The 11,263-nt window shown below is 40.2% G+C and overlaps 1 protein-coding gene across 3 annotated transcripts in view; it reads left to right on the top strand.

Moving 5' to 3' along the window:
• Positions 1–5,176, top strand: part of LOC108407616 (glycine N-phenylacetyltransferase-like) — a 41,033-nt gene extending 35,857 nt beyond the window's left edge. For 2 of the 3 annotated variants that reach the window (XM_073215795.1, XM_073215796.1), the window contains one exon: positions 4,645–5,176. In XM_073215795.1, the coding sequence (XP_073071896.1) occupies positions 4,645–5,047 (403 nt within the window). In that variant the 3' untranslated portion in view covers positions 5,048–5,176. The remainder of the gene's footprint in view (positions 1–4,644) is intronic. The other variant, XM_073215793.1, reaches the window with a different exon arrangement.
• The last annotated feature ends 6,087 nt before the right edge of the window (positions 5,177–11,263 follow it).

Genomic DNA, 11,263 nt, shown 5'->3' on the forward strand with positions numbered 1-11,263 from the left:
GTGTATGGGGTTAGACAGTGATCCAGTTTCATTCTCCTACATGTAGCTGTCCAGTTTTGCCAGCACCATCTGTTGAAGAGACTGTCATTTCCCCATTGTATGTCCATGGCTCCTTTATCAAATATTAATTGACCATATATGTCTGGGTTAATGTATGGAGTCTCTAATCTGTTCCACTGGTCTGTGACTCTGTTCTTGTGCCAAATTGTCTTCATTACTGTGGCTTTGTAGTAGAGCTTGAAGTTGGGAAGCGAGATGACCCCTGCTTTATTCTTCCTTCTCAGGATTGCTTTGGCTATTCGGGGTCTTTTGTGGTTCCATATGAATTTTAGAACAATTTGCTCTAGTTCTTTGAAGAATGCTGTTGGTATTTTGATAGGGATTGCATTGAATCTGCAGATTGTTTTAGGCAGGATGGCCATTTTGACAATATTATTTCTTCCTATCCATGAGCACGAGATGTCTTTACATTTATTGGTATCTTCTTTAATTTCTCTTAAGAATGTCTTGTAGTTTTCAGAGTATAGGTCTTTCACTTCCTTGGTTAGGTTTATTCCTAGGTATTTTATTCTTTTGGATGCAATTGTAAATGGAATTGTTTTCCTGATTTCTCTGTTAATTCATCGTTAGTGTATAGGAAAGCAACAGATTTCTGTGTGTTAATTTTGTATCCTGCAATTTTGCTGAATTCCGATATTAGTTCTAGTAGTTTTAGAATGGAGTCTTTAGGGTTTTTATGTACAATATCATGTCATCTGTAAATAGTGACAGTTTGACTTTTTCTTTACCAGTCTGGATGCCTTGTATTTCTTTGTTTTGCCTGATTGCCGTGGCTAGGACCTCCAGTACTATGTTGAGTAACAGTGGGGAGAGTGGGCATCCCTGTCTTGTTCCTGATCTTAGAGGAAAAGCTTTCAGCTTCTCGCTGTTAAGTATGATGTTGGCTGTGGGTTTGTTGTATATGGCCTTTATTATGTTGAGGTACTTGCCCTCTATGTCTATTTTGTTGAGAGTTTTTATCATGAATGAATGTTGAATTTTGTCAAATGCTTTTTCAGCATCTATGGAGATGATCATGTGGTTTTTGTCCCTTCTTTTTGTTGATGTGGTGGATGATGTTGATGGATTTTCAAATGTTGTACCATCCTTGCATCCCTGAGATGAATCCCACTTGGTCGTGGCGTATGATCCTCTTGATGTATTTTTGAATTCAGTTTGCTAATATTATGTTGAGTATTTTTGCATCTATGTTCATCAGGGATATTGGTCTGGAATTTTCTTTTTGGTAGTGTCTTTCCCTGGTTTTGGTATTAGAGTGATGCTGGCTTTATAGAATGAGTTTGGAAGTATTCCCTCCTCTTCTATTTTTTGGAAAACTTTAAGGAGAATGGGTATTATGTCTTCTCTATATGTCTGATAAAATTCAGTGGTGAATTCATCTGGCCCAGGGGTTTTGTTTTTGGGTAGTTTTTTGATTACTGATTCAATTTCTTTGCTGGTAATTGGCCTGTTTAGATTTTCTGTTTCTTCCTTGTTCAGTCTTGGAAGGTTGTATTTTTCTAGGAAGTTGTCCATTTCTTCTAGGATTTGCAGCTTGTTAGCATATTAGCATATAGATTTTCATAGTATTCTCTAATAATTTTTTGTATTCTGTGGGTCCATCGTGATTTTTCCATACTCATTTCTGATTCTGTTGATGTGTGTAGATTCTCTTTTTCTCTTAATAAGTCTGGCTAGGGGCTTATCTATTCTGTTTATTTTCTCAAAGAACCAGCTCTTGGTTTCATTGATTTTTTCTACTGTTTTATTATTCTCAATTTTATTTATGTCTTCTCTTATCTTTATTATGTCCCTCTTTCTGCTGACTTTGGCCTCATTTGTTCTTCTTTTTCAATAATTGTGACTTTAGACTATTCATTTGGGATTTTTCTTCCTTCTTTAAATAGGCCTGGATCGCTATACATTTTCCTCTTAGAACTGCCTTTGCTGCATCCCACATAAGTTGGGACTTTATGCTGTCATTGTCATTTGTCTCCATATATTGCTTGATCTCTGTTTTAATTTGGTCATTGATCCATTGATTAATTAGATGTATGTTGTTAAGCCTCCATGTGTTTGTGAGCCTTTTTGTTTTCTTTGTACGATTTATTTCTATTTTTATGCCTTTGTGGTCTGAGAAGTTGTTTGGTAGAATTTCAATCTTTTTAAATTTCCTGAGGCTCTTTTTGTGGCCTAGTATGTGGTCTATTCTGGAAAATGTTTCATGTGCACTTGAGAAGAATATGTATCCTGCTGCTTTTGGGTATAGAGTTCTGTAGTTGTCTGTTAAGTCCATCTGTTTTAGTGTGTTGTTCAGTGCCTCTGTGTCCTAACTTATTTTCTGTCTGGTGGATCTGTCCTTCGGAGTGAGTGGTATGTTGAAGTCTCCCAGAATGAATGCATTGCATTCTATTTCCTCCTTTAATTCTGTTAGTATTTGTTTCACAGATGTTGGTGCTTCTGTGTTGGGTGCATATATATTTATAATGGTTATATCCTCTTGTTGGACTGACCCCTTTATCATTATGTAATGTCCTTCTTTATCTCTTGTTACTTTCTTTGTTTTGAAGTCTATTTTGTCTGATACAAGTACTGCAACACCTGCTTTTTCTCCTTATTGTTTGTGTGAAATATCTTTTTCCATCCCTTGACTTTTAGTCTATGTATGTCTTTGGGTTTGAGATGAGTCTCTTGTAAGCAGCATATGGATGGGTCTTGCTTTTTTATCCATTCTGTTACTCTGCGTCTTTTCATTGGTGCATTCAGTCCATTTACATTTAGGGTGTTTATTGAAAGATATGTAGTTATTGCCATTGCAGGCTTTGGATTCGTGGTTACCAAGCCTTCAAGGGTAGCTTCTTTACTATCTAGCCATCTAACTCTCTTCTTAAGCTATTATAACACAGTCTGATGATTCTTTATTTCTCTCCCTTCTTATTCCGCCTCCTCTATTCTTTATGTTAGGTGTTTTATCCTGTACTCTTTTGTGTTTCCTTTGACTGCTTTTATGAGTTGTTGATTTTATTTTTTGCCTTTAGTTAGTATTGGGTTGTATGCTTTCTTTGCTGCGATTTTTTTTTCTCTGGTGAAATCTATTAAGCCTTAGGAGTCCTCCCATCTAGAGCAGTCCCTTTAAAATATCCTGTAGAAGTGGTTTGTGGGAGGCACATTCCCTCAACTTTTGTTTGTCTGGGAATTGTTTAATCCCTCCTTCATATTTAAATGATAATTGTGCTGGATACAGTATTCTTGGTTCAAGGCCCTTCTGTTTCATTCATTAAATATTCATTAAATATATCATGCCATTCTCTTCTGGCCTGTAAGGTTTCTGTTGAGAAGTCTGATGATAGCCTGATGGGTTTTCCTTTGTAGGTGACCTTTTTTCTCTCTCTGGCTGCCTTTAATACTCTGTCCTTGTCTTTGATCTTTGCCATTTTAATTATTATGTGTCTTGGTGGTGTCCTCCTTGGGTGCCCTGTGTTGGGAGTTCTGTGGGCCTCCATGGTCTGAGAGACTATTTCCTCCCCCAGTTTGGGGAAATTTTCAGCAATTATTTCTTCAAAGACACTTTTTATCCCTTTGTCTCTCTCTTCTTCTTCTGTTACCCCTATATTGCGAATATTGTTCTGTTTAGATTGGTCACACAGTTCTCTTAATATTGTTTCATTCCTGGAGATCCTTTTATCTCTCTCTGCCTCAGCTTGTCTGTATTCCTGTTCTCTGATTTTTATTTCATTAATGGCCTCTTGCACCTCATACAGTCTGCTCTTAAATCCTTCCAGAGATTGTTTTATTTCTGTATTCTCCCTCACTACTTGCTCCTTTAGCTCTTACATATTTCTCCGCAGGTCCATCAACATGGTTATGACCTTTATTTTGAATTCTTTTTCAGGGATATTGGTAAAATCTATCTCCCCAGGCCCTCTCTTGGGGATTGTCTGGGTAATTCTGGACTGGACCAAATTCTTCTGCCTTTTCGTGGTGATAGAAGTAGCTGTAGGCAGGTAGCGCATCTGTCAGCTGGGAGAACAAAGTCCTCTCCTGTTTGCTGGTTGCCGTGCCCTTCTCTGCTGCCTGTGTTGGTTACCTGCACTCCTGGAGCAGCCTCCAGATTAATCCCCTAAGCTGCTGTGGGTGGGGTAACTGTCAGCATAGCGCAGAGCCCTGTGGGGAGTGGCAGGCCCACCGGGTGTGCTCTCCTGCGAGAGCGGCGCCCATTCCCACCTTGCCCCAGTTTCTTCTGCCTGCACCAGGCAACTGCACATTGGCAGCGGCCTTTGGATCTGGCCCAGGTGGGTGTGTGCTGGGAGGAGATTCTGGGCAGCTGCTAGGGGTGCAGCCACTCCTGGGCCACTCTGCCGCCCTGCCACAGGCTCGCTCAATAACATCCCTATTTTATAAAGAAAATATGGAGGCAGAGAGACATTATGTTGCCTGTTCTAAGATTGCACAGCCAGTGAGATTGTGAATCCAGGAAGTCTGGCTGCAGACTCTACACCTTTACCTGCACTATTATTGGCATTGTCCGAAGACAATTTTGCAGAAAACAAATATAATGCTCCACTGTATGTATGATATTGTGGACTGTTCTCTTGTTCTCAACAGTAACCAAGAGATGTTTAAATTCTCATCCTTGGATGTTACCCATGCTGCTTTGGTGAATAAATTCTGGCATTTTGGTGGAAATGAGAGGAGTCAGAGATTCGTGGAGCGCTGTATCCAGACCTTCCCCACCACATGCCTGCTGGGGCCCGAGGGGACCCCTGTGTCCTGGGCCCTGATGGATTACACAGGAGAGATGCGCATGGGGGCCACCTTGCCTGAGTACCGGTGCCAGGGCCTCATCTATCATATAATGTGTAATCACACCCAGAATCTGGACAAACTCAGCTTCCCCCTATATAATCATACAGACAGAGCCAACAAAACCATACAGAAGATGAGTCGCATTCTGCATCATACTATCCTACCCTGTGACTGGAACCAGTGGCACTGTGTGCCTCTGTGAGGCAACTGTCCATACAAGACAGCGTTGGGCCGGCTGGTCGTGGAGCAGGAGAAGAGGATGGGTGGACAGAGAGAAATAATAAATTATAATCAGCAGTAAACTAGTGTGTGTTATTTGGACCTGAGAATCAGTGTGAATGGTCAACAGAAATCATAGTCTCTGCCCTCAAATCGCTCATGGACTTCTTTGGGTCCAGAAGACCTGGTGTGGCCAGACTTTCCTATCATGGACCTTGGGCTTGTTCAGTTTCCTACATTTCAGGATTTCAACGATACTCTTTATTTAGTTGCATGCTGCCCTAATGCTTCTCCAGGAACTCTTGTCTCACATGGACTTATATAGATAGTTTTATTAAGACATGGTATTACCTCATGGACAGTATAGTTTCCATTCTCTCTTTCTATTACCCTCCCCTTCCAGCTTTATTAAGGTATAATTGACACATAAAATTGTAATATACTTAAAGTATACAATGAAATAATTTGATATATGTATATATTGTGAGAGGATTCCCACAATCAAGTTAATCAATACATCCATCATCTCACATACTTAGCTTTTTTTGTCTCTTTTCTTTTTTGTGAGAACACATTAAGATCTACTTTCTTGGCAAATTTCAGTGATAAATACAGTATTACCAACTACAGTCATCATGCTACAGATTAGATCCTTGGAACTTTTTCATCTTACAAATCACAGTCTGTACCCTTTTACCAGCCTTTCCCTATTTCCTCCACATCCCTGCCCCAGCAACTGCCACTATACTGTTTCTATTAGTTTGACCTTTTCAAAAAAAGATTCCATATGTAAGTGATACCATTACAGTATTATAGGTTTATTGAGAAAACTGAATGAGTGAGAAAATGCACATAAACAACTTGGAGAAATGTCTGACACTTATTAGGCACTCCCAAAACGTTAGTGGTGATTTTTGTTATTGAGGATATCGTTAATGAACTCATGTAACATAGACATGGTTATCAGAGAAGACAGACAATGGGCATGTGCTTGTGGCAGACAACAGTATAATTCTCGAAGCTGACACATCAAGGAAGCAGCAAGCTGACCTAGATTCTGCTGATCTAAGATTGCACTATCAGGTGACATCTCTGATCTTCATCACACTAGAACTTTCTGAATACTGAAAACATAAACATAGAGATAATTATATTAGCTGTTCATTTTTATGTGAAAATGGCTCTATTTTACCTAAATTTTTGAAGAATATTTTATTTGGATATAGGATTATATAATTTTTTTCCCTGAAGCACTTTTACAATGTTATTCCAATGCATTCTAATGTAGCCTTGAGAAGCCAAACATAATTTTTACGCTTGCTCCCTGTATGAAATGTGTTTTGTCTCTGACTGCTCTGTGCCACCTTTAAAATTTTTATTCACTTATTTATATTTATTGTAGCAAAGAAGATGAGATCTTAATATACATTTACTTGTATAGTACAGCATTGTTCTCTGTAAGCACAATAGTGTAGAGCAGATATCTGGAGCTTTTTCATCTTTCATAACAGATACTCAACATCCATTTCATGGCAACTTATTATTTTTTCCACCCCCACCCACTCCTGTTAACCACCACTCTACTTTCTGCATCAGTGAGTTTGATTACATTAGCTACATCATGTAAGTGAGCTCATGGGCTTAGATGTTTGTCCTTCTGTAGTTAATTTAACTTACCATAATGTCCTCTAGTTTTATCTACATTGTCATATACTGCAGGATTTCCTTCTTTTTAAAGGATGAGTTAAATTCCACTGTGTATATCGACCACATTTTCTTTATACATTCATCTGTCAGTGGACATTTAGGTTGGTTCCACATCTTGGCTGCTGTGAATAACGCTTCAGTGAACATGGGAGTACAGATAGCTATTCCTGTTTCAATTCTTTTGTTTATATACCCAGAAATGGAATTGCTGGATAATATGGTATTCTGACTTTAATTTTTTGAGGAATTGTCATGCTGTTTTTCATAGCATATATGAAATATATATACTATGTAGTATGATATATATAAAGTTACACTTACTAATATTAATGACCTAGATAAGGTCAGCCTATAACTAGATATTCCAACCTATTGCTACTAGAACCAATTTAGAGAATTATGGATCTGATAACTGTAAAAATCCAATTAATGCCCATCCCTGTAATAGATGCTTCTAAAATGAGTTTTTATCAAAAAACATTCTAATAAAAAATTGTCTTACAATAACTATAGATAAACATCTAGGATAGGGTTGCCACAACTCTACTTATGTAAGTACCATTAAGCCACCTGATCACATGCATCAGTTCCATCTCAAGAGATACCTCCTTTTGTCAGTCTTCCACGATGTTTTCTTTTTAGAAAAACTATAAGTCAAATAACAATGAGACTCAAGGTTTGAAACCATGAGTAAGTCCTTAAAAAATGAAAAGAAGTTCAACATTTTACATATAGAAAAAACTGAGATTGGAATAATGGTATTTAGACTAATCTTATCAACAATGTGCCTTTTGTAAGCAACATGTAAGTGAGTTAATGTCCTTGTACTGGAAAAGGAGGTACAAATATTCTTGGGATATAACTGAGACTGTTTTTCATGTTCAAACCCAGAGGAAATAAACTTTCAACTCCACTGAAGTTGATCATGCTCTTGGGGAATGTCTGGCTCTTCTCTGCCAATCAAAGATAAGGATTACTTGTCCTCTGGAGATCTCAGACCATTCCAAGTATTTGACTGCCCAATATTATTAGTGGGCTATTTCTCCTTACATGGAATTGAATTTGAAATGAGAAAACCTTCTGAGGTTACACACTACAAGTGGCCAAATGGACTCAACAATTGGTGATTGTGCTCATAGGAGACGGACGCATAGGATGGTCATGTTATATTTATGCTTCAATTTAGCTGACAAAAAGAAGAACTCAGACCCTAACCCCTGCTACCTGCCAAAAGAAGCAGCTAAAATTTTATAGTCCATTTGATTATAAGTAATGGAACAGCCTTGAACTTTTTTTTGCCAACCATTGTTCACCTTTCACGTAGTTTCTAGGTTAATACCAAAAGTAAGATGAAACAACACATACCTAAATTCAGAAAAGATAACCTCACTTCTGTTGCTCCCTACAATTTACAAAGCTGGAAAGAGCACTGCTCCCACCCTAATGATAAAACCACAATCATAATTGTTTTAGAACTTATTAGGGATCTAAGGGCACAGGATAATCAAGTAACCTGAATGCCAAGAAAGGATAGCCCTTCTGAGACAAGAAAGGACACCCAGACTGTTTAACCTGTGGCAGAGCGCAGGAAGAGTAAGATGGCTTTCATACAAGAAGAAATCAGTTAAAATTTTATCAAGTGGCTGAAGGCTGACTGTGAGCTGGTTTGACAACACAGAACCCCTGGGAGCCCCAGATACAAGAGTTGCACCTGACGCACACATTCATCTCCCTGGGCCTTCTCCACCTGCTAACATTAAGGACTGGGGACAGGAGGAACACCAGAAAGTTTCTCCCTTGGTTTTGCAGAGAATAGTCTTTAAGGGAAAGGCAGGAAACCTAGTCCCCGTCTGGACTCTCTTCTCCTGTGGAGCAAAACCCTTAAGCTTCTGGGAGAGAGGCAACAAAGCCTGCCAGCCTTCAGGCACAGTGGAGACCCTTTGCTGCCAGAGAACAGTGAAATAAATAAAATCGTTTTCTCCTGGAGAGGGACAGGAACTTGTCCTGAGCCCGGGATCCTACTCCAACCTTAATAAATGTATACAACCACTTCCATGCAACTCCTGCCACAGAGACTCTGCTGAGGCTGGCTGCCTTGGGGCGGAGAGAGATGCTGAGAAAGCCCCTCTCAGGCATGCAGGTCCTGCCTATGACTGAGGCCAAGCCAGGACAAGAGAGAACTTGCCCTGCTCCCACACCATCAGCCTGAAAAGCATCAAGTAACAGCTTTTCCTTTCAGATGCTAAGTAAGGCCCTCTCTTCCACACGTGTTGAAAGAAATCTTGCCATTTGCAATAACATGATGGACCTGGAGGGTATTATGCTCCGTGAAATAAGCCTGTAGAAGAAAGACAAATACCATAGGATTTCACTTACATGTTGAACCTAAAAAGCAAGACAAATAAACAAACAAACGAAACAAACAGACTCAAATGCAGAGAACAGACGGGAGGTTGCCACAGGGGAGAGAGGTGGGAGGGTTGGCCAAATAGGTGAAGGGGATACAGAGGTACAAACTTCCAATGATAAAATTAATTAGTCATGGGTATGAAAGTACAGCCCAGAGAATACAGTCGGTAATGTTATATCTTTGTATGGTGAGAGATGTAACTACACTGACTGTGGTAAACACTTAGTAATGTATATAAATGTTGAATCACCATGTTATACCTGAAACTATTATACTGTTTATCAACGACCTTGCAATAAAAATAATGCATAAAAAAAGAAAGGACACAGACTGTCTCACCTGTGGCAGAGCCCAGGAAGAACTTAATTCTTCCTCAAAACCCCTGCACAGTAAGTACTATTATTTTTTTATTCCCCTTTCTAGATATGGAAACAGTCAGGGAAAGTGAAATAATAAGTCCAAGGCACAGTCAGGATCTCAGCTGGCACTCCGGCCCCCCGCCCTCCCTCTGAGCCCCAGAGGCATGCTGCACACTGTCAGCGCCTCCTCCCAGGACCCAGGGGGAATGCTGACGCCAGCGCTACTCAACTTGTTCTCTTAGATCTGGTCCCAAAGCATGTGAGAAGATTGATGCTTATCTCATACAATACAGCAAAAATAATGACCACAGAGTCAAGGAAGTGCAGGAAACATCCTTGGTTACCTGGTATGACAACAGTCTTTAGACAGCAGGGCGAACAACTCAGAGAAGTTAAGAGAGTAGGTGAAGGTAACAAGGGTGGTAGGGACCCTGGAATCTTCTGACTGAGGAATGTGAGGGCTGAAAGGGACAAGCTAGGGGTCTGGTTTCTGGGGCTAGGGACAGGACTTCCAATCAGCCTTTGTGAGATATGGACCCTGCTCGGACTACGGGGTCCACTCTGCTGATAGTGACAGAACAGCTTCAATAGCCTGTGGCCTCAGAGAAAAAGTAATGAATGATTATAATGACTTCAACCCCAGGAGATCAGACTGAGAATCAATATTCTAGGAAGGACAAAACCCTAGAGAGGACAGAGAAAAATGTGTGCAGATTTGTGCTGCACTCGCTGGTCCATGGACTGGAAGCACACAGGCTTTTTTGACTTTCTATCTAGACACTAGACACTCCTGTCCCTGTTCCTCTGATGAGACTGACTCTTCTCCCCTTCATGATGAAGCTATCCACTCACTTGGCATACAAAGGCATGGGTGACGAGGACAAGGACCCAGATGGCATCACTTTCCTCCTTGGCTGTTTCACACCAAGGAGTTAGGAATTGAAATATCTTTCCTATGGATCCTCCTTTCTTTTCTGAAGATGGCTGGGCAAGTGTTAATACGGAGTAGCAGGCACTTTGGAGTGAAAGGTACTGGGTTTAAATTCTATCTGTTCAAAGCAACGTAAGTGGCCATCAATAGATGAATGGATAAAGAAGACGTGGTACATATACACAATGAAATATTATTCAGCCATAAAAGGAAAAGAAATCCTGCCATTTGCAACAGCATGGATGGATCTAGAGGGTATTATGCTCGGTGAAATTAAGCCAGGCAGAGGAAGACAAATACCATATAATTTCACTTTTTGTGGAAAAGCAAAAGAGAAGGAACCAAACAGCAGTCTCACAGGCACTGAGACGTGACTGGAGGTTACCAAGGGGGAGGGGAGGGGGACTGCTGAACCACTGTGATGTACATTTAATAACAACAACAAAAACATTCTATCCGTTCAGCCACACGGAGCCAGTTTCCTTCTCTATTAAAGAGATGCTTTGAATCATTGTCAGGTATTTAACTGCAGCCTCAGAATGGGCAGGGGAGAGGGAACAGCTCATCCTAAAACAGGAGGACCCTAACAGCTTTAGTGACTCCACACAAATAATTTATTTTGTGCATATGTGTGAGAAAAGAGATCAGACTCTGCAAATCAGACCGCATCCCCATCTGTTAAGCCTTGCTCTTATCGTAGGTACCGGAGAATGGGAAGTGGAGGAAGAAGGTATTGTTTGCACAGTGTGATCCACTTTTCAGGGACCGCCTCTTGGTTTCACGCAGCTCTGC

The sequence above is a fragment of the Manis javanica genome, chromosome 11 (genome assembly GCF_040802235.1).
Source record: "Manis javanica isolate MJ-LG chromosome 11, MJ_LKY, whole genome shotgun sequence".
Taxonomy (NCBI): Eukaryota; Metazoa; Chordata; class Mammalia; order Pholidota; family Manidae; genus Manis; species Manis javanica.